The sequence below is a fragment of the Egretta garzetta genome, unplaced genomic scaffold (genome assembly GCF_000687185.1).
Source record: "Egretta garzetta isolate BGI_Z169 unplaced genomic scaffold, ASM68718v1 scaffold230, whole genome shotgun sequence".
Lineage (NCBI taxonomy): Eukaryota > Metazoa > Chordata > Aves > Pelecaniformes > Ardeidae > Egretta > Egretta garzetta.
The window spans coordinates 2,718,183-2,741,798 of record NW_009258281.1 but is presented as its reverse complement, the minus strand read 5'-3'; the positions used below and the strand labels follow the sequence as shown (position 1 = coordinate 2,741,798).

The 23,616-nt window shown below is 35.8% G+C and overlaps 1 protein-coding gene across 1 annotated transcript in view; it reads left to right on the top strand.

Moving 5' to 3' along the window:
- The window catches only part of NCKAP1 (NCK associated protein 1), a 61,975-nt gene that overhangs the window by 26,269 nt on the left and 12,090 nt on the right, over positions 1-23,616 (top strand). The window contains exons 8-27 of the mRNA XM_035892036.1: positions 661-798; positions 1,522-1,570; positions 2,045-2,201; positions 2,814-2,870; positions 3,382-3,478; positions 3,709-3,815; positions 4,912-5,044; positions 7,054-7,135; positions 7,574-7,632; positions 8,436-8,581; positions 9,045-9,177; positions 10,866-10,985; positions 11,287-11,426; positions 12,621-12,752; positions 15,466-15,684; positions 16,065-16,195; positions 16,597-16,694; positions 20,573-20,666; positions 21,095-21,177; positions 21,659-21,739. Coding sequence (XP_035747929.1) covers positions 661-798; positions 1,522-1,570; positions 2,045-2,201; positions 2,814-2,870; positions 3,382-3,478; positions 3,709-3,815; positions 4,912-5,044; positions 7,054-7,135; positions 7,574-7,632; positions 8,436-8,581; positions 9,045-9,177; positions 10,866-10,985; positions 11,287-11,426; positions 12,621-12,752; positions 15,466-15,684; positions 16,065-16,195; positions 16,597-16,694; positions 20,573-20,666; positions 21,095-21,177; positions 21,659-21,739 — 2,256 coding nt within the window. The remainder of the gene's footprint in view (positions 1-660; positions 799-1,521; positions 1,571-2,044; positions 2,202-2,813; positions 2,871-3,381; positions 3,479-3,708; positions 3,816-4,911; positions 5,045-7,053; positions 7,136-7,573; positions 7,633-8,435; positions 8,582-9,044; positions 9,178-10,865; positions 10,986-11,286; positions 11,427-12,620; positions 12,753-15,465; positions 15,685-16,064; positions 16,196-16,596; positions 16,695-20,572; positions 20,667-21,094; positions 21,178-21,658; positions 21,740-23,616) is intronic.

Here is a 23,616-nt window from a genome sequence, read left to right as displayed (position 1 = left end):
AGTGACCTTCTTTGCTGGCATAAAACTAGGCCTGACTCCCTAAGGACTCACACAAGTACCAGTAGTGATGCAAAAGATAGGGAGATGGTGTGGGACAGCACTGATTTGGATCAGCTTAATCTGCTATGAAGATGCTGCTGTAGACAGTATTGCCTCAAAATAATTATAATTTGCTAGCAAAGAGGGAAGGACATACTAAATGAAGTGGCAGAGAAGGGAATAACACAATAATTTGAATGCTTGAATAAATAATGAACAACTTGCAGTTGTACATGACAGATTTGTTGTCCCCTATTGATTTTTTTACATGTCCTCTAATTCTGAACTGAGCTTTATAACTCTAATTAAAAAATAATTAAAAAAAAATCAGTCTTCATACCTCCCTTAGCCTGGAATAGCCTTTTGTATGTGAAATAAACTGGATGCAATGGGGTTTGACCTCAATTTTAATTTCAGAACGAGTTCAGTAAAATGTTCTGATTATTGTTAGTAATAATGCTGAGAAAACAGCACTACTGATAAAATAGGACTTAGTGTCTCTTTTGCTTGGAGTATGGCAGTGTCAATACACAGTTCACACCATGAAGTAAAGAACTTGGATATTCATTCAAGACTGAGCCTTGAGGATATTTTCAAACTAATCATTGGTCTCTTTTTTAGTCCCTTTCAGATGCTCTGATTTCACTCCAGATGGTCTATCCTCGAAGAAATCTCTCAGCTGACCAGTGGAGAAACGCACAACTGCTGAGCCTCATCAGTGCCCCCAGTACAATGCTTAATCCTGCACAGTCTGACACAGTATGGGCCTTTTAATTTGCATTATATGATAACATTAAGCAAGGTTTTCCATAAAATAATGTAGGGGTGTTTTGTTTTCTATTTGATTACCGTTATGTGGCTTTTAATCTTAGATAGGTTAGTTGGGAGAGTTGGATACTTTAGTACAGGGGAAAAAGTTTTCTCACATTAATTAAAGCTTCTGTTGGTTAGCTCATGCCTTCATTTCCAGTATTTGATAATCAAAAGATGAAGGAAAGCAATGTTAACTTCTGCAGTGTAGAAGGAAGGAATCCTGTGTACTGTCTCAGAAATTTGTGGGCCAACAAACTGGCTGAAAATCAGAACTGATACGTCCTTTAAAACTTTTGCATTTGCTCGCTCAATTGTGATATGAATGGGCTTCTTTCTGAAAAAAAGCAAGTGTTCACAGCTGTCAGGTTATGATTAGTATACGTCAAAAGCCTTTAATATTCTTAAATACAATGTTTGTCGAAGCTGAACATTTGTCAAAAAATGTTCACTGTTTTGTTCAAGGTACTGGAAGGTGTGGAAGCTCATTTAATGTTCAAACCCTCAGTTTCTAGAGGGATGAAACAATGCCCTGTTAGTAATAGGAAGCAGTCTTCCATGATTCATCATCATTTAAGGCTTTATTTGTACCTTTTTTCTAAAAACTACTTCTCATTAAATTTATTGTCTTTTATATAGTTAGTTTGCTACAAATTACTGTTTTTTCAACAGATGCCATGTGAATACCTCTCTCTGGATGCAATGGAAAAATGGATCATTTGTGAGTATAATCTTCTGAAGCAGCTTGCGGTTGTATTAAAAAACAGTTAACATTTAGAAGGCTGTTTGCTTTTCTGTACTGTACAAAAGATGTTGTTTTCAAATTAGATTCTACAGAACTTGATTAAGTCTCATTTATATGTATCATACTTTTGCATATAGTGAAGTTAGAATTCATCATAGGCTGGAATGGAGATGTGTCACCAATTTATACCAGACTTTGATTAAAAATGAGCATTTTAATAATTCTGATAAAAATATCTGAGTAGTATCAGGGTTAAGGAATTAATGTTACAAAAACATTACAAAAATACCTCCACTAGAATAATGTGGAGTATTTTTTCATGTATAAAATTGTTATCCATTAAACAGTTTATCAATAAACTATTTAAGAGAAAATGCATAATAATCTCACTGTTCTCTTACTGTCTTTGTGCATCTGGTTTATGGCACGCATCAATCTAAACTTTTGAAGTTGGATTTATTTTATGCCATGGAATCCTAAATAGTGAGACTGCAGCTTTGAACCTTTGGAAACTTGCACTTCAAAGCAGCTCTTGCTTGGCTCTGTTCCGAGATGAAGTATTCCATATTCACAAAGCTGCAGAAGACTTGTTTGTAAACATACGAGGGTACGTGTTTGTTCTCTTTTTCTACTTTCAGAACCTCTCTTTAAAAAAGTACCATTACTTGAAGAAGCATTTTGAAAATGTTACTCTTACTTCATATAGGTTCTACATGAGGATAGTCAGTACACAAACGTTCTTGCTTAGTATCTTGACTGTTTCTTTAATGCATTACTTCCAGGAGCCTGATTTCATAACCGTCATGCCTTTTTTTAATCTCTGTTCTGAAAAAGTTTGGTGAATCAGTCTCTAAAATGGCAAAACTTAAAATTAATGATCTCGCCCACAAATTTTAATCTAGTGAAAAGAAACGATGCCATGAATGCAGAGTTTGGTTGAAAAATTGTCTGTCTGCCACTGTTTCTGCAATATGTCAAATGAGACACGGACAGAAACAAAGTTGAGATGTCTGCCAGTGAACACCAGGAGCACTTCAGTAGAGAGCATTTTCGGTTGGGTATCCAGTTTTAGCATTTAGCCTGATCAGGGGAATAAGTTTTTTGCGTGAGCTTTTTGCTGTATCCTGCTTGCTATGGCACTGCAGCTCCTGTCAGGTCCCACTCAGCTCTTGCTGAATTGCGCTACTTATTACCATTTTGGAATGTTTTTTACTTGCAGCTACAACAAGCGTATTAATGACATCAGAGAGTGCAAAGAAGCTGCTGTTTCACATGCGTAAGTGTCTTGCAAAGTTTTCCTGACAGATTTTAGTGTTGGTTTATAAAGAACATATAAACAGGATTTGTTGAATCCTGAATTAGTTGTGCATATTCAAATGAGATGTACTGATTGTTCTTTTAAATCTGGATTTGCTTAATGCCATTATCAATTTAACTTCCCAAGTTTTAGATTATTTTTCTAATTTTCAAGATGGAAACATGTAGTTTACTCTCCAGTTTCTTTTTGTCTGACTGCTCAATGTGAATGCAAATTACATGTAAATGTTTTAGTGGAGTCAAATGCAAATCACAGAGCAGGGACAGAGAACCTGGGTTTTAAATTTAACTGTACTTCAGGAATATACAGCCTTGGTGATGGGGATGCCAATTTTAATTGAACCACATCCTTTGAGATACTGAAGTTGGTATGATATGAGCTGCCTACTCTTGGACTTGAGTGTTTGGAATAATCAAATGTTCTGCGGTTAGCACAGTGGATGATTTTTTGGTTTGTACTTTTGATGCAGTGGTTCAATGCATAGAGAGAGACGCAAGTTTTTACGCTCTGCACTCAAAGAACTGGCTACTGTCCTGTCTGATCAGCCAGGCTTGTTGGGTCCCAAGGTAATTACAGTTCTTATGTTTTGCATTTATGCAATCTCACTTTTTGTGTCTCAGTGATAATATGATATTTAGGTTTTTTGGGGGGAAAAAAAGCCTTTGCCTTACTCTGAGAGAAAACCTACTTAGGTTTTAAGATTCCTTGGTTTTGGAGACTAGTGGTCTCTTAGTGTGCCCAAGGTGTCCAACTGTTGTATGTATCTATAAATTTGTGAACAATTTTTCTTTTTCAGGCACTTTTTGTATTTATGGCGTTATCTTTTGCTCGCGATGAAATCATTTGGCTTCTCCGTCATGCAGATAATATGCCAAAGAAGAGCGCAGATGATTTCATAGATAAGTATGTTAAAAACTTTTAGTGTGATTCCTTAAATATTTATGGAAATTTCACAGATGAAATGCGTTTGAAGGCAAGGAAATCTTGGGAAAGGATAGCTGTATGGAATAGTTGGGACTGTTCAGAAAATCTTTGCCTGGCAATCCCAGAAACTGAAGCACATCAATGAAAGTTTGCTCTATAAGATGTATTTATAAAATAAATTTTTTTTATAAAAATTTTATGCATTTTTTCCTTTGAGAAAGCAAAACAAAAAAAGCTTTATCAATGTGTCTTCAGTGATACTGATTTGCATTGAACAAACTGGAGGGGGGAGGAAACTGTCAAAGAGCTTGATTTGTTGATTTGTAGAATGTCTCCTGTATTGTAGCAACACTGTCTTTTAAATCAGACAAGATTTATTTATATAATACAGCATTAGTGTCACCATAAATGGAAGGTAAAAATGAGAAATGGGTTTAAGAGATTTACGAATACGGATAGGCAGAAGGGCAGCAGTTGTCTTTGAGTTGTTCTCAAGATTATTGAACGCAAGCTTGAACTGAAAGTTCAGGAGTTTGAACAGCAAGTGACTATCACAAGGCTATTTCTACAGCTGGAATAGGAAAACCTTGGGTTCTCTTCACTGGAATAAGTATTAGGGATGGAGGTCTCACAGCCTCTCTGAAACAACCTGTGCAAGTATTTTACCATCCTCATAGTATAAAAAACCAAACAAACCCAACCCAACAGAGAAGCAGTTATTACAATTGTATTTTTCAGATTTAACCACTTTTTGAGAATTTTTTTTTTTCAAATTATAGAGCATTATAGAAGGGCTTCTTCAAAAAATAATGGATAGTTATGCAAACCTCTGAGGATTACCACAAGGGCATCCTGCTAATTTATCTCCTGTTGAGTGGGTTTTACCTTGCAGAGAAAATTACCTATGTAAACACATTTCACAGTGTAAACAAGTATTCTCATACAGAAACTGCCTATTAATAATAGTTTTAAAAGGAAGGTATAGGAGGAGATCTCCTGATTCCACTGATAGAAATTGTTTTTTAATATTTTGGGTGTTTCATATTTGTAAGCTTTTCCTTGTCATCTTGCCTAGACACATAGCTGAACTAATATTCTACATGGAGGAGCTCAGAGCACATGTGCGAAAATATGGACCTGTGATGCAGAGATACTATGTACAGTATCTCTCCGGCTTTGATGCAGTGGTCTTAAACGAGCTTGTTCAGGTATGGCAGGACTGTGGTTTTGGGTTCTCAAACGCAAACTTTAAAAAGGGCTTTTTGTCCAAAATTACTCAATGAAATGCATCCTGGTTTGATGAACATTATGGAATAAAGCAAGTAAGTTAATTTGCTGTTTAATTCTGAGATTTAGAGTTGTACTTTGGTTGCTGTATGAATACTTAAATGTTATTAAACAATGTTATGTTTAGAGACAATGAGATGCGTACTGCAACTGAAGCAGCATTGTAGAAACTACTTTTCTTATTTAGGCTGATTGAATAAATGATAGGCTTTCTGAACTGTTTTGATTTTACTCCCTAGTGACCACTAGATGGAGCCCAAATTTTGTGATTAGGTCAGCTACTCAAACTGGACAAGTTTGTATTGTAAGCTTTTTTTGTTTTCAAAAACTAATTTCACACTTCGAGCATTATATCAGTTACCCGAAGGTGGAACTGACATCCTTTACTGTTTATTTAAATGAACTATTTGAACAGTTTAAATATCAGTTCATATCACTGTTGTGGTAATCCTTATAGCTCTATATAAGTCTATGTTAGCAGATTTGTTAGTGTGACAGAATGACATATTTTTGACATTTTTATCAATTCCTGGAAGATGATTTCCTAATTTTAAATGTTGTACAAGTGGCATGAATGTTCTGTGTTTAGATATGATAATCCTTAGGATCAAACTGAAATGAGAAAATGTTGTGGCTTGCCCCCAGCCAGCAGCTAAGCACCACGCAGCCGCTCGCTCACTCTCCCTCGGTGGGATGGGGGAGAGAATTGGAAGAGTAAAAGTGAGAGAACTTGTGGGTTGAGATAAAGACAGTTTAATAGGGAAAGCAAGGTCCGTGCGCAAGCAAAGCAAGGAATTCGTTCACTACTTCCACTGGCAGGCAGGTGTTCAGCCATTTCCAGGAAAGCAGGGCTCCATCACACATAATGTTACTTGGGAAGACAAACGCCATCACTCCAAGTGTGTGTGTCTCCCCCTTTCTCCTTCTTCCCCCAGCTTATATAGTGAGCATGACATTGTATGGTCTGGAATATCCCTTTGACCAGTTGGGGTCAGCTGTCCTGGCCATACTCCCTCCCAGCTTCTTGTGCACCTGGCAGAGCAGGGGAAGCTGAAAAAGTCCTTGACTGTGTGTACACACTGCTTAGCAACAACTAAACCATCAGGATGTTATCAACATTCTTCTCATCCTAAACCCAAGACACAGCACTATGCCAGCTACTAGGAAGAAAATTAACTCTGTCCCAGCCGAAACCAGGACAGAATAAAAAAAATTGGCTTGAATTTTAGTTGCAATTAATTCATAACAGGTATCAAGCACAAGACTAGACAAATGATTGAGTGATAATTTGGATTTTTCACCCTTTAGGGTAAAATGTCAGTCACAGCTGGAATTATGAGAAACTTCTGTATTATACTATTTAATAGAAACGTGATCTTACCAATTGTTGGAACTGCTTTTTCATGAACAGTTATATTTTGTAAAATTTAACAACTTGATAGCCCATCTTTCAGGTGGTATAAATCATTCAAATCAATGTTAGTAAAAAAAGTGTTGAGACAGGGTTTTGTGGGAAGAAAGTGGTGCTGATGTGGGCTCCATTATAACTGGCTGTGGCCAAATCTATGCAGACATACCAGGAGCCTGTAGAGGTCAGAAAAATGTTTGATGTCTGTTGTATAACAGGAAAATGTTTGGTGTCCATTTTGTAAATGAATACAGACGGAAAATACGTGGGCACATTTACTGACAGATTTTTCCGTTTTGAGCAGATGTTGGTTTGGAAGCAAGCTTTTCTAGGTATTTGTCATCAAGCAATGAATTAAAAAGTGAAAGTTCTTAAATAGCACTATTTGAAATATTCCATCAATTAAGTTGCCTTTTGTAACTTTTCGTATATTTCAGAGTATAGCTGATAAATTGGCCATGAGTACTGACATTGTTTCTTAAACCAAGTTTGAAATAATAATAATAACAATGTTTATTTTAGAATCTTTCAGTGTGCCCAGAGGATGAATCAATCATCATGTCCTCTTTTGTAAACACAATGACTTCACTAAGCGTGAAACAAGGTAAGTTTAAATGAACTTGGGAAAACGGAACAGAATGGTGGGTTCCTCTGGAAAGCTTCATCACTTTCTGTTTCATGCAATCAGTAGAAGCAGACAACTTGTATAAATGGAATTTGTTCCCTTGTTTCTCTTTCACTGCAGTATCTGCTTCTTGGTGTGTGTCCTTTTTCCAGGGCAACTCTATACAGATAGTGCTTTTGAAGAATCTTACTGGGAATTAATCCTACCTTTTAATTTAGAAAGCATATTGCCCATGTTTTCATCTAGATATTTTAATTGCCATTAGCATGGCTGTGCTGCATTGAAACTCTTGGGTAAAAGCATGAGATTCAGCACCCAAGTAATTCTTGAGTACTTTGGGGTTTATAGTTGGTCTGATATCTGAACTTGTAGTTGTTTTCCTAAAGGTTTTATGTTCTGTATTTTTCCCTGATGCAGTTGAAGATGGAGAGGTATTTGACTTCAGAGGAATGAGATTAGATTGGTTTAGATTGCAGGTAAGACTTTGTAAATATGCGTGATCCTTTACTAACTTAAAACCAAAATGTTTAATAAATTACTGCTCTTTTAGATTACACACACTGCAAGTAGATGACAGGCTCTCTAAGAATAATCTGCTCTTAAAATCAAACAAATACTTAAGCAGATCATTTGCTACATTTTGATGTAACTTTGCATTGCATGCTTCTCTTCTTGCAAATCATTCGTTGGGGTGTTTGTAACAGTTCAGAAATAGAATGTGTTGAGGATGAACAGTTTGTCGGCGGCTGTGTGCTGTACAGAGTGTGATTCAGCCTGCCCAGCCAAGGGGAGGCAGAGACTGTTCAGTGAGAAAATAAAGTTCAGTGAGATCACTTCTGTGCAGTGCAATAATAGTATCTTCAATTGACTTAATAAAGGGGGACTACTGTTTAGACTGTAAATCAGTTCTCTCAAGATTAGATAGATGTCTTATTTTTATATTTTTCAAAATATACATTCTTTTTCTTGCTTTCCAAAACCTGATTGTTTAAAGGGGGGCTCACAAGTGCGTTTTTGTGTTTCATCAATACATTTGTTCTACAGTTGATCTGTGAATTGGTGTCATATTCAAATGACATTTGGAGACTTCATTGAAAGGCAGTTTGCTTTTCTTAAGCTATAGTGGAAAGATAAAATAGTCTATCTACAGTCTTTAAGTACACTAGTGTCTTACGCATAGCATAATCGATATTTAACCTTTATATTGGGCAATAGTAATGGAATTTGCAAAAAACCCAAGCTGTAGATGTAACATGAAATGTTTATTGTGTCTTTCCAGGCCTACACCAGTGTTTCTAAAGCTTCTCTTAGTCTTGCAGACCATAGAGAACTAGGAAAAATGATGAACACAATAATTTTCCACACAAAAATGGTAGATTCTTTGGTGGAGATGTTGGTTGAAACCTCGGATCTTTCTATATTTTGGTATGTTACTAACCTGGCTTGTTCTTGCAAGTGTAATTTTTAAATAGCAAACTTTGTCGGAAGATAGGCCAGTGGGAGAATCAATTAGAATTTCTGTTTTCCATCTGAATTAGTTTGATAAAGCTATTCCTGAAGATCTGTCAGAGAGATTCTTCAAGCAGTTACATAATTGATCTGGGGTCATTCGCAGATTCTTCCTTAATATGTTTTTGCAAAAGGTGCAAGTTTTTGCAGTGGCTATGTTGCAAACATCCAGATAAAAATATGGTAAGAATAGAGAGATGCAAATAAAATGCATGAGAAGTGAATGCAGAAAACAAACTTCTTTAAAAGCATGATGCAATTTTTACTATAAGTTATAACTACAAATCTGATACTAATAGCATATTTGATTTGTGTGAAGTAGACTTTATTTGCAGCAAAATTATGTATGTGTTCCATTTAAATGTCTGTTTTCGATCAGTTTTTATAGTCGTGCTTTTGAGAAGATGTTTCAGCAGTGTTTGGAGCTTCCCTCTCAGTCAAGATACTCAATTGCATTTCCACTGCTTTGTACTCATTTCATGAGCTGCACCCATGAACTATGCCCAGAAGAGGTAATTTTTAAATGTATTGTCTTAGTACTTTTCCTCTCCCGTTTAAAGTAGGGAGGACCTGAACACTGAAATGAGTTGTTTGTTATAACAATATAAAATTTGAGGGAGGAGAGTGGTAACAAGGGTGGTAAAACAAGTAGATATCTTCTTATGTGATTCTTCACCCATAGATCTCAAAATGCTTTTCTGAAGTGAGTAGATACTATTATCTTTGCTTTAAAGAGAGATTAAACTAAGGTATGAAGATTAGATTAATTTTCTGGGGTCATTCAGGCTTATTTGCTAATAAATCCAGTATGCCTATTAAATTTACAAGCAACAGTGTTTCTTTCAAGTGGTTTATAAGCTCATAGTTAGAAAAAGGAAATGGGAAGTTGGGAGTTCTGTATGGCTTGTTATAAATAGTGCTTCTTCATTCAAAAAAATCCTAAGTGATATACAGTATAATGCAAGGATTTGTTTTGGTCAGAACTGGGTAATGCACGCCCTCTTTGGTTAGAATTAGAAATGAAAAAACGCAGAATGTTGCTTAAAGAAATGGACCCTTTGTTAAAGGAAGTAGTTTGATTCTGAGGAAATTCTTTCTATTTTTGATGTAATGAAATGGATTCTTTAGTACATTTCATGCATGTTCATTGACTTTGGAATTACTCTGGGGGTTAACTTGGCCAACTTTGTGTAGTACTTATTAAAATGTATTTTCATTCTTAACAGTGCTCATCTGAAACAGATGAATAAGATCTATTGTAATATGCATGATGTGGATTTTTCTTATTTAAATGTTAAATCATCTTCTGTTAAACTTGATCTCAATACATGCTGTGTCATTATTTTCCCTGTATACTTTGCTTTAAACAGCTGCAAACTCTATTTATACTAGGCAGCCACTACAAAGCTTCCAGGAAAGCTTCCCTTCAGGACAAGGGATGTCTTTCAGAACAATTATAGTAACAGTAAGGAATCGGTAGCCAAAGTCCACTGTACACTAGTTACTGTGAATTCAGCTGCAGCAACCACATTTTGCCACAGCCAGCAGAACTTTTAATTAAATATCTGAATCATATGACTTGGTAATTGTTATAGTTTTGGAAAAATAATCTTCCCTGTATTGTGTACAATGTGTGGTAGTGTGGCTGTCGGAAAGTAAACATTAGTGATGAAAGAAGGATTTAATTGAGACAGAAGGCTATGCTTCTACAGATCCAGTGACAAAGGAACTGAATACAGAAATTAATGCAATAGAGCTTCACTATTGACTTTTTCAGTTGTGTGAATGGCACTGTGCTTTCTCTATAGCTTGAGTTGCATGCTTTTTTCCTCTTAGATTTAATACTGGTACAAATTAATGAAAAGGACATGCACAGAAACCTTGAGTATTGGACACTTCAAAGTAGATTAATTCCAAAATCAAACATTAAAACCTACTTTTTAAAATTCATTTTGCCTCCTTTTATAGAAAATGATTTGCAAAATATTTTTAATGATAATAAGCCATTTTGTCTTTGAACATTTCATGGTTCAAGTTGTTTCAAAAAAAAAAAATTCCTCTGAGGAACTGAGGCTATTAAGGGCTAAAGAAAGTATTATTTCTCGTACCCCAGTTCTATAGGTGTGTGTATTGTCTGAATATTGTAGGACTAACAGGAAACTGAAAATAAGACTGCCTTTTTTTTTTTCTCTTTTAACAGCGACATCATATTGGAGATCGTAGTCTTTCCTTGTGTAACATGTTCTTGGATGAAATGGCTAAGCAAGCTCGAAATCTTATCACAGACATTTGCACAGAACAATGTACGCTGAGCGATCAGGTGAGTGTGGCTGTGTCTATTCTTTTAATTCTCCATTGAGATTTTCTAGGTTGTTCAACTTCCTGAATTTTTACGGTTCTATTTGCCATTCACCTTTTTTTTCCCTGTTTTGGGGAAATTTTCTGTTTATAAAATGGAAGGTGGTTTAAGGAAAAAAATTATATTGGAATTATGTAGTTAGTAGTGAAAGGAGGAATGTTTCTTGCGTGATGAAATCTCCACCTGGACCATAAACTTATTTTGTATCTCGTGGCTGCTGAGAAGTTGGATTTTAATTGGATTTTAATTTTTCCTCTACTAGTTGCTGCCAAAGCATTGTGCCAAAACCATCAGTCAAGCAGTGAACAAAAAGTCAAAAAAACAGACTGGAAAGAAAGGAGAACCTGAAAGGGAGAAACCAGGAGTAGAAAGCATGAGGAAAAACAGATTGGTTGTGACAAAGTAAGCCTCTTCTGTTCCTTTCACCTAGAATCCCAAGTCAAAACATGTGTGTTTTACATATTGAATGCTTCTTGCTTAATTTATCTGCGGAAGTTTAATTGACTGTAAAGATGACGACTTTGTAGTTTGAGAGTATATGATGCTTCTGTGGCTTGTACAGAGACTGAATTCTGCTTACGTAGAGCAATAGGAATGTGCATCTCTTGAGTTTATCCCTTCGGCTGTTTCTTCTCCCAAGCAGAAAGGATCCCTGTTCCTGTAGCTAGGTTTCCTGTATAGTCATATTAATTGTCGTGGAGGTAGGAAGTCCAAGAGTGGACGGCATCTTCACTTCTGCCTTGCTTAACGCTCTTAACTAGGTATAGTACAGGCTGGGCTGGAAGTTCTGGCTGCCGAAAGGCTGCTGGGATGGAGTTGAGGCTCCAGTGCCTGTACCAGTTGGGGAAGGGCTCCTTGTTAGTGGCTGTAGAAAAATAGGAAGTGCCAGCAAATAAAAACCAAAAACAAAGAACCCACCTGAAAGAGATAACCAAGATAAATAAATGCAGTTTGGGGTATAAGAGATGATAGGGGAGGAAAAGGTAGAAGATAATTGTTAGGAAAGATCACAGGACAAGATGGTAGAGTTGATAAGAAGAGGAAGGAGGCTGAGAAAAGGAAACAATAAATGTTTAGTGTTGTGGCTGGGAGTGGCTGAACACACACACTGCTGAAAGGGAAGTGGTTTTGCTACAGTTGCAACAACCAAACATCAGAGAACTGTGAAGGTTAGAGAAGGGAAGACAACTTGTAGCTTAAGATTCTGTCCCCTAATATTTTCAGGTTTTTAGTACTGGCTAGTAGCAAACGTGACTTGTGTTGCTTAATTCAGTTAGGAAAAAAACACTTCAACATACTGTTCTTCTCAAGCGGGGAAAAAAAAAAAAGTATGTATAAAAATAAGTACATCTCTCACATCACTGAATGTGATGCAGATCAGTATGCAGTTGCAGTTGTAGGATGTGTTCTTACCGAAAATACTATTTTTTTAAATAAGCTAGAAGAGTGTCTCAAAGCAGCAAAAGATAATTAAAGGAAAAGTTAGACCTGTACCTGCTCTTGAATTGTCTTCCATCCAGTGTGTGCTTTCCATGATAATACATACTTTCATTACATTAAATATTTTTCTTAATTTCTTGTTGCCCGTTCTTAAAGCCTGGACAAACTGCACACTGCACTTTCTGAGCTCTGCTTCTCAATAAATTACGTACCAAACATGGTGGTTTGGGAACACACGTTTACCCCAAGAGAATATTTAACATCTCACCTGGAAATCCGTTTTACCAAGTAAGAAATCTGTAATACTGTTAATTTTTGTAATTTATTGTATTGTACAAAAATGTATTTATTGTACAAAAATATTGTAAAATTACAAGTATTCATATACCAGATAAGTCTTCGTTGATTTGACATTGGAAGTATTGTATACTTACTACGGAAAACTAGTTTTTAAAAGTGTGGATTGCGAAACTTGTAAGTCAAATTCTGACTGAAATTACAATTATGTTATTTGTGCAGACATATACAATTGTTAGTTCCTACTTTTAAAACAAAATAAATTGGAAATGAATATCACCTATACAACAGCCTGATCCTGCATTCCTAGTCCTCTGTATTTTGTAGTTCATGATGCCTATTTTTAGGCATTTATAAAGACTGGCTTCCCACTGTTCTTTTGCGCAGTGCTGGATTGTTTCAAGCGTTCGAGCTTACTGGCTTGCTAAAAGGGAAATCTAAAAATCAGAACTGAAGACCTGACAAAGCCAAGTGAAAAGATATTTTAATTACCTTTTTTCTTGAAAAGTATTGCCATTTGATTCTTCTCTATTCGTATCTTGATCTTCCCATTGTTATTTACAGCAATAGGCAAATGGCAGCTTCTGGAGAGGACTTCATATTAAAACAGCCAGCTATCCTGGTTGTATTTTATACCAAGGTTTACTAGTTATGTATTTCATATAAGGTATAAAGACTTAATAAAACTTCTACTCAGGACAGAATACTAGGTCTCTGAAGCCCTTCATCTTAAGACAAGGTGGTATAAAAGTAAAGATAACTTCATGACTTTATAATAAATCAGCTGTAATCTTCATGATCCTAGACCAGTGAAAGTCATATTTGATGCTTTTTTTTTTTTTTTTTTTTTTAATTTTATTTTGGGGGGATTTGGCTTGTGGACTGGGGCTGAAGCCACAGGCAGATGGCTTTCAGAGTCTGCTTTCCTTTTTCTTGCCTCATGATAGAAATGAGATTTGTTAACCAAACAGAATAAATGTTCAATTTATAATTATTTTTCAGATACTTAAGTGGCGTTTCTTCCAGAGGCTTGCAATTTACCTTTAAATAAAGTATTAGTGTTTCAGTGTTAGGAGGGGTTTTGTTTACTGTTTTAAACTGCTCTGTGTCATGTATGATTGAACTAGAGCTTATTATTACATCACTTAATCTTGTAATAATACCAATTATGAATTGGTTTTAAAACCGAAGATAAACTGTCTCAGAAGTAAACTTGTGCAAAAACGCTTATTTGCACATTTCTAAGCAACTGGAAGAATGTTACTTAAATAAGCTGATGTTCTCCTCCAGAATAACTCATCCCATTCACCTCTGGCGAAGGTAGTAATATACCAATTTCTTACTTCTTTTTTGTTGCTGTTCTGCCTTTGAGAAGTCATACCACTCAGAAGCTTAGCTCTGAAAGTCTGGGACCATTACAAGCCTGAAATTAATACTACAACAAGTATTTGTTTGCTGAGAAGACTTTATTTGCTTTAAGGACCCCTGATACAGTTCTGATCTAGCTTGAAAGCTAGCCTGATGTATAGGATATCTGTTACTAGAAGCCTGATTTTTTTTATAGTGAGAATTTGGACAAATCAAAGTATGTCATGCAGTTTCTTGACTTTTTGATTAAAGATAGAAATCACTGTGTCAGCTAAAGGGAAAATTGTTTTTCATTAATACGATTCCTATTTATTTTCTTAACATATACCCAATTTTTAAAAATTGTGTATACAAACATAACTGAAGCTTACCTACCAAATGATGTGAAAAAAATTCCTTTTATGTGCTTACAAGATAATTGCTATGGGGCATTAGCTGTTGAAAGCAGAGCTTCTGATAACTTTCTTGAAAAGTTATTTAAAACAGTTAAACTGTAATTTAAAAAAAAAAAAAAGTATGCCCTAGGAAACCTGTCTGTATTGCAAAAGAGGTGAAATCTTTACAGGTAACTTTGAGGGGGTTTTTTTGGTTTGGTTTTTTTGGGGGGTGTTTTTTGGGGGGTGTTTTTTGTGTGTGGGTGTTTTTTTTTTGTTTTTTTTTTTTTTTTAAGTACTGCTTGAGCTGAGGTGGCAAGAAGGGAGATTGAATAATATGGTCTGGGTCTTGCAAAATTTATGCACTCGAATACAGTAGGCATAGTTAATACCACATGATCATCAGATGTGCCTTTAAATACTTATGCAAGGCAACACAAGGTAGAAGTTTTGCTTTGAATATTTTCAATTCATCATTATAGCTATATGATTTATTTTTTTTTTACAGATATTTCAAACTAAAACTATGAGAGCAACTTTGGTCAAAGAATTTTTGCCTTAGTTAATATGCTTTGAACACTTTAATACATCATTGCTCTTGCATTTCCCAGAAGTTTGCATCTTAAAAGACTTTAACATTAATTTAGAAGTGGTAGTATAAGTCTTCCACATTGTGGGTTGCCCTTATATATGGGGGAAGAAAACCTTTATTTTAAAAATACCCAGTGAGTATTCTTACAGTCTCATGAAATTTTTGCTGGAACCATGAATACAGTTGTTGTTGGCATCTAGAACTATTTTTAGAAGTGCTGGTGTAGTATATTCGTTGATTAGAGTTTTATACTTGCAGAGTGGAAAATATTCAGAGAGAAGCTTTGAATATAAAATCATTTCTATAGCTGCATCTTTGTCTCTGTTCAGTTTTACTAATAAATGCAATTTATATGTTTTGTTTCTAAAAGGTCAATTGTTGGAATGACTATGTATAATCAAGCGACACAAGAGATTGCAAAGCCTTCAGAGCTGTTAACCAGTGTAAGAGCCTATATGACAGTCCTCCAGTCAATAGAAAATTATGTACAGATTGACATTACAAGAGTATTTAACAATGTTCTGCTTCAGCAAACACAGCATTTAGATAGTCATGGTGAGCCAACCATTACCAGTCTGTATACAAATTGGTAAGTAATTATATGAACACTTGTTACAAGGTTTTTTTTGTTATTTTTATTTAATTAAAAATCTGGAATCAGAGAAGTGGAGTTGTTTGAAATTTTCTTAACTTTCTGACTTCTGCAAGTTTACTTCTCCTGTACTTTACCTGTACCTTTACCTTTACTCCTTACTTTACCTGTTAAAAGCACTTTAAAGTTTGCCTATTGTGGAAGTCACTTTTTGTAGGGGGGAGATGTAGAATAAAATGCAGCTATCAGTTGAACTATGAAAGTAAAACTTTAGTCTATAGGCTTTGCTGTCCCTTGTCACACAGGTATACTTCATCTGTATAGAGTATCAATGAACACGTGTCTCTTCATTTAAAACTTTTTCCCTTTCTGATAAGGTATTTGGAAACTTTGCTACGGCAAGTCAGCAATGGTCACATAGCCTATTTTCCAGCCATGAAGGCGTTTGTGAATTTGCCTACAGAAAATGAATTGACATTTAATGCTGAGGAGTACTCTGACATATCAGGTAAACTTTTTGATGTTTCTACCGAATGTTTGTGAAGGATAGTTACCATACGCTTGAGTAATTGGAGTAACATCGACTCTTAGAGTGTTCTATTATAGACAGCATTACTTAACCTTTAGCAGTATTTTAAATACTTTTTGTTAGTGCTGCCTCTATGCCTTGAGAGAGCTCACTTTTCCTATTTTTGGTCAAAGCAGGATTGCTGCATTTAAGCTGCAGAGATAGGAGTGTATGTGTTGGTGACTGCTGGTTCAGTTCTATTATGATATGAGTTCTTGTATCTAAAATTCAATTTTGTGGTAAAACATTTTGCAATTAAAACACTACTGCTAGATACACTATGGGCGTCAAATAACTGAAGAAGCAATGTTTGAAGTATAACAGTTTGTTTTATTTCTCAGAAATGAGAGCCCTTTCTGAACTTCTGGGACCATATGGCATGAAGTTCCTAAGTGAAAGTCTGATGTGGCACATTTCTTCACAGGTTGCTGAACTTAAGGTAACCTTGGGAAACACGTGGGTGGGAAGGCGGGTGGTTTTCTGTTTAAGCTTCCTTTAGGATATTTAATAGCTATGCTTTTGCATGCCATCTTTTTGAAATGACTGCATCAAATAAACTGACAAAGCTGTGAATTTTACTCTTATTCTGTAGTACACTTGCACACATAGTACATGTGCATCCCCTGTTCTTCAACAGCTGAATGGGCAGGACTTTATTCAGGCTCTGTTGATTTCTGTTTTAGATACCCTAAGTTAGGAGTCAAGGCTCTTTTTATCATCAGTGGGAGAAATGTTTTTCAAGATCTCCAGGTGCTTGCAAAGCTCTTAGCCAAGTCTGTTGGCTCTCAAAACTTGGCATGAAAATCTCAAATATATCTTAGCCATCTATAAGAACTTACTTTCTTCACCATGTGTGTTAGCATCTGTTGCTCAGTTTACACGGATAGGAGACTTCGGGTCTTTTTTCTTTGTTAGTTTTTCTTGGTTCTAGACATATCCTTCCCTCTGGCTCAATGGTATCCATTTGTTGTAAATGTCTGTATTCTGATAAATAAACCTGATGCCTACAGCAGCACAAACAAACAATAAAGTTAGTGCCATGAAAAAAGTTGGAATTACGGGTATTGCATATGGGAAGCTAGTTGCATGTATATGCAAAACAACGAACAATGACAGGGGAAGCACTTGGTGCCTATGTAATTAACTCTTTCTGGAAAACAGCTTTAAAAAGTTTAATAACGTGTATTGCTTTCTCAGGATAGTCATACTATTAAAACGCAACTATATTGGCATATATTTGCTTTTCATATGACTTACCCTTTTAGTGACTGTCACTTCCAAACTTAATTCCAAGCTGTTATTACATCTCATCATCTTCAGTTTATTTAACTACTAATTACAAAAAGGATTTTTTGGTAACTATTTATGCATGCTCTCTTTGTAAAAATGCACATGAATACTTAAGAGATCTAAGGAACTATTTTTTTTTTTATTCAAAACCAATTTATTCTTATTACCAGGCTTTTAAAAGTATGTGTTTTTAATATATTCCATGTTACAATTTCAAAGATCTTGTTCTCCATGTAAACACTGTGAATTTTGGTGCTGCTCATTTGCTAGGTTGTATGATGTCCTAAAAGATTTGAAGCCTTTTATTCAGTGTCACAGCTTAAGGAGAGGGGCTGCTTGTGCTTTCCCAGCTGCCGCAAGAGCATGCAGCAACCCTGACCTGAGTGACGAGCTGATTCCTTATGCCCATTCCAATTCTTGAGTTTTAGGATGAGACTGTCCAGGTGAAAATGCTATGATTTTAAGGTTAAACTATGTAACTCCTGGCTATGCACAAAGTGACATCTGTCACATTTCAAGTAAAACCCAAAGCCATTGGGCAGATGTTTGTTGGTCGCTGCTGTCTTTGTCAACTTACTGTGGAGTTGTCATACTTCCTCAGGATTGGCACGATTGATACTGTAGCTCTGGGTATTTTTTTCTTTAAAAGCAACTTTAAATTGTCTCTGAGACTTGTTGTTTTCTGATACTGCTAAGGATAAGCAGAACATAACGTAGATCCACAGGCACATGACCACATATTTGGAGGAAAAAAATAAAGTAATAAAATGTTCATCTCTTTGGCTGAGATGCAGTTGGCTTAGCAAGAGAGCAGTGAGAAACATCTGTGTTTGGGGGAAGGAAGCAACAAGGGGGATAGAATGGGGAATTTATTAAGAGTAGGGCTCAGCATGCTTGTTTTGCTTCCCACAGTGGGACCAGGTGTTGGTTTTATATCTGAAGTTTAAGACTGGGGCGATGAGGGGAAGTTTGTCTCATTGAAGTAACTATTTGAACTGTATTCCAGCCTGTTCCTTTTAAAGCTTAAACTGATATGCTGGTTATTTTTTGTAAAGCTGAAAGCTTGACTCAATAACAATGTGCGTGGGCTATTGCCTTCAATCTTGCATTCTGGAGAGCTTTGAGGGTTTTAAATTAAAACGTCACACATCTGCCAAGTTCTGATATATCAGCTGGTTTAAAATTGCCCATCTTGATTTCAGTGCAAACCAGTCTTGTTTTGGCTTTCAGCATAGAAGTACGTCTTGTGTGTCTACGTGTGTGCACATGTGCACGCGTTCTTGGTTACTTTGCTACGTCTTGTATAGCTTATATCTTTCCTTGCTTCTCACTGAAGGTAAGAATGAAAGCGAGAAGACTGAGTGAATTATGGATAGACTTGAGGTTATGGAAATAGCACGACCATGACACAATGTAATTGAATCTGAGAGGTCTAATCTGTTGGAGAGCTTTGCTTTGCACAGGCTACTTGACTAGGTGGGAGTAAACACAGACCACCATTTACTTCATAGCAGCTTTATAATTTGTTGTGTTGGGTTTTTTTCTCCTCCTGTGGTCACAGGAATATTTACTCTGAAATTTAATTTCTCTGCTTGCTAGTTGCTATGTTTTGCCCTGCTTTCAGCATGCCTTGAAAGGAAGTAAAATAAAACTATTAAAGCAGTTGGCAGAACTATCAAAGGTGAAATGTTCTCAGATTCTTAGCAGTAGGTTCCTGCAGGTATGTCTCTTCTTAGATTTTATGTGATATATCTTAAATTATCTTCCAGGCTTATAATGGCTTCTGTGTTTGATGAATAGTAGTTTTTCCTGCTCTTTCCTCATTGCTCCTTTTGTTTGTGCTGCCTAGTATATAATGGGGATTGAAAAACAGAAATAATCACTTTGGAAGACCACCCCCAATCCAGAATATCTTGGTTTTTTCCTCCATCTTTCAGTTCTTTTCTACCTTGATATTAGTATACAAGTATATTTTGGTTTAGTATATGAAGCACTAAATTAAATCTTCCTTGAAAGAAGGGAAATGCTTTCTTCATTTAATGTTCAGAAGCACACAAGATATCTAAATTTTCTTAGCTGCTGGTTGTCCTCTGCCACAGAGATAATAATATTTTCCATTTCTGAAATAGGGTACTTCACATTCAAACTGCAAAAATACTTTTTGTAAGAATGAAGTACCTATTTCATGCTTGAAGAGAGTTTAAAAATACTTCTTAGCACAATGTAAGTTCCTCAGCTAGCAAGAAACCCTTTTTGGATCTGACATTTCATAGATGTGATTATGCAATCTCTGTAATTTAAATTTAAATCTGATACATATTTGGGGAATGATTTCAAGAAAGTTATTACATTTACCCTAATACTACAAGTTGCATGTATGAGAGCTGTTACAAATTAGAAACAGACACACATTTTCTTCTGGTGAAACTTAACAAACAAGGAAGATATTGCACATAAGTGTAACTGTTTCAGGCTAAGATCTTGGGACTTGAATTAATGTTTTCAGTTTTATTTTATATTCTAATGGAAGAAAATTTCAAGTAAACTGCACCAAGATTTATCAATCTGACTCTTAAACTCTTCATTCCATTTTTCAATTTTACCAACATTAAACTTCTAATTGTTACAGCACAACTAGCAAAAGGAGCAACCCAAAAGAATGGATTACTTTGTGAATCTACATTTTTATTGATATATGTATACATCTCTTATAAAAACCATGAGGAGCTGTTGTCTGGTTTTACTGAGTTTCATTCCCTTGTTTTAAGAAATGGTACGCATTGCTGAATATAAAAATCATGTTCCAAGGGGTGTCCAATCCCTTGATTTTTGATTCAAGGATTGCTGTTGTGTAGAGCAGTGCCTGATGATAATACTGATACTGTAGTCCCATTAAGACCAGAGTGGGTACATCTGTATTCCATGAGTTTAGCTGCCTCTCTGCCAGACTGAAATATCCTAAACCATGCATTTATCCTGTTAACATACTGAAATCTATAGCTGACCTGAATGCTTGTTTCTTTTTAGAAACTTGTGGTGGAGAACGTTGAAGTTCTAACACAAATGAGGACCAGCTTCGACAAGCCAGACCAGATGGCAGCACTCTTTAAAAGATTATCATGTGGGTAACTAGCAAAGTCCAGCTAAAGATAAAGAATTTTGTATCTTTGTAAAGAAAATGAGAAAAAATAATTTCTCTGTATTAAATATACAGAGGTAGCAATATGTATGTGAGCTCATGTAAACTGATGCATCTTTTCAAATTTTTCCCATCCTCTCATGTACAGACAAAATGAGATTTCAGTGTTAACTAGTGCATGGGCACTAGAGTAGTGATAAGCTTTGAGCATCTTTTCTCAGGGATGATAACATATAGCTATAAAAACCTGCGTAAGCACTGTTTATTTTGGCTCTTTTAAGGAATGCTTTTGTTTCAGTACCTTGTGTTTTTTTCAGTATTTTGTTAAATGGTTTTTTTACATTTTTTGAAGAATTGAGCTTGTAAACATCAACAGGTTCTTGTTCACTATTGTTCTCGTTTATCTTCAGCTGTTGACAGTGTTTTGAAGAGAATGACGATTATTGGTGTTATCTTGTCTTTTCGGTCGTTGGCACAGGAAGCACTTAGAGATGTAAGAAATAACCGAATAGCTTCTGAATAATTTTCATTGTATTTAATTTAATGGAACGATAAGGTATTTAAAGCTTCATTATTTAGAAATGCTACCTCTTAAAAGGTTGGCACGTGGGTAAAATGGCAATACTCAGTCATAACTTGAACTTTGAATTGCAAGTTGGGGGGGTGATTTACTTTTTGAGTACTGCTTCAGAGAAATGTTACATTAAAACATACAGGCTTTAATTTGAGCATGCCCTCTCCATGTTTTCTGTATTTAGTACATTTTAAAAGCTTTTATTTCACTTTGTTTGCAAACAGCTCGATTGTGAGTTTATTAGGCTTTAATGTCTTAAATCTGCAAACATTTATAAGCGTAAAATAAAAACTAATTTAAAAAAAATTAATAAGTCCAGTAAAATAATGGTAGTTCCTAATTGATCATTAACATATGGGAAGTATTTTTTTCTCATGTTGTATGTGTTTGTGTGTCTTAGGTCTTATCCTACCACATTCCTTTCCTTGTAAGTTCCATTGAGGACTTTAAAGACCACATTCCAAGAGAGACTGACATGAAGGTAATGTTTGGTCCAAAGGGTGATGGAGTCAATTTTGGAGCTTACTGAAAATATATAAGGGGCAAGACTTTCACATGTAGCGTGAAAAATCCAGAAACAAAGAGCATCCTTTTTTCCCAAGGAGCTAACTAGTTGTGCATCTGCAGCCTCCTAATGTTCTAGGAAAAAAAAACCCAAACTGATAGGATAAGCACAAGTCTCTGTCTGCCAGTGATCACACTTGAGAACTTCCATGGAAAGAATTAAGAACAAAATTTGTCAAGTATTAAAACATGACTAAGCAGTAAAGGGAAGAGTACTGAGCTGCTTCATAGTGTGAGCAGTGTAACTGGTAAAACTAAATGTTTCAGGGACTCTGTGTACATGGTTGGAGCTCTATGCATGTAATAGCTACAAGGCAGATTTTGACCTTAAATTGAAAATTTTTGTGAACGCACTGTCTCTGAAATACTTGAAAAAAAGTTAGCAGCTTAAATGAGGTGTCTTGCTTCTGAATGGTAGTATGTTTCCATCCAAAAAAACCTTGTCAGTGGCTTCTGGACACATATGCATAGTAGCTGCATCCTAGCTGGTCTTTTAATCCCTCATTGCAGCTTGGAGCCTATGAAGGTTTGCAAGCTTCTTAATGGTATTGCGGCAATTTGAGTTGCAGAAAATGTGTAGTGGGATATGCATTGCACAACTTCTGATTAATTTTTACAGAAACAATTTTTAGAAATCTCTTCTTGAGCAAAGTGTGGTTTTTGAGGGCCAGAATATGTTGCTATTCCTGAACTTGAAGTTTACATTTTGCCATTTACTCTTGAGGAAAGAAACTTAATTTCTGTTGTGTATGAAGATTCACTAAATTTAACAAAAAAAAGCCTTCTCCTTTTGAAAAAGTACCTTACAAGAACAGTTCAGAGTCCATTATGGTGGGCCTCGTGATTTCAGAAGACACTGTGTAGCAGTCTGTCTGAAAATGAGTCAGAGTTTGCATGAAGAATATAAGATACTGAAATTTCACACGTATGCTATTTCACTCCAAAATACAATGACATGCTCTCTGAAACTTGCAGTGCTGATAAACCAGCTGTGAATGTTTGATGTCCCAGAAAACATTGAATTTCATACCACAACAGAGGAATTCTGTGAAAATGCTATGGAAAATTACCTTCAAGGATACTGGCTCATGATAAAAATTATATCAAAATGATTATAAATATATAATATCAAAATTATGCAAGTTGCCTTTGTGCTTCTCAAGAAAAGCTTTTCTAAAATTCTCACCTGTAGCTACAGAGAAAATTAATCACCAAAGCATCATGTTCCATTATTGAACTTAAGGAATCGGCATGCAGAAGAGATGAGAAGGGAAGTTCACTGCTTACTTTACTTGATCTTTTCAGAAAGCATCTTACAGCCTCTCATATCAAAGGGGTCCTGAAAAATAGAGTAGGATAAAGGCTGCAACAGTAATCACTGAAGACAGCATTTTGCTATTGGTGTTTTCAAGCTGATGATAACAGATCATTTTAAATACCTCAGTGGATCTCTAAAAGAAATCACTGAATGCATTTGTGTCAGCAGATACAAGAAATCATAGGACTTGCTGCTTCTCTTCTGGAGGTCACTGGAGTAATTTAGTCACTGGAATAACTGGATGGCAAAAAAGCTATCTACTGCTAAATAAAACCATGCTGAGGACTGTTCTCTGGCTCATGCCACTTAGCATCACCTGATTGCCTTTGCTTCATGTAATATTTGGCTGTTGGTCGTCTTTGGGTCTGCTGTAGTTCCACTGTGATTCTTAAATATGCCTGTTTTGTGGGGGTGTTTTTTGTCTAGTTCAAAGTGTCTGAAATAAATTCTAAGTGCTGTGGTACAGTCCACTGTGC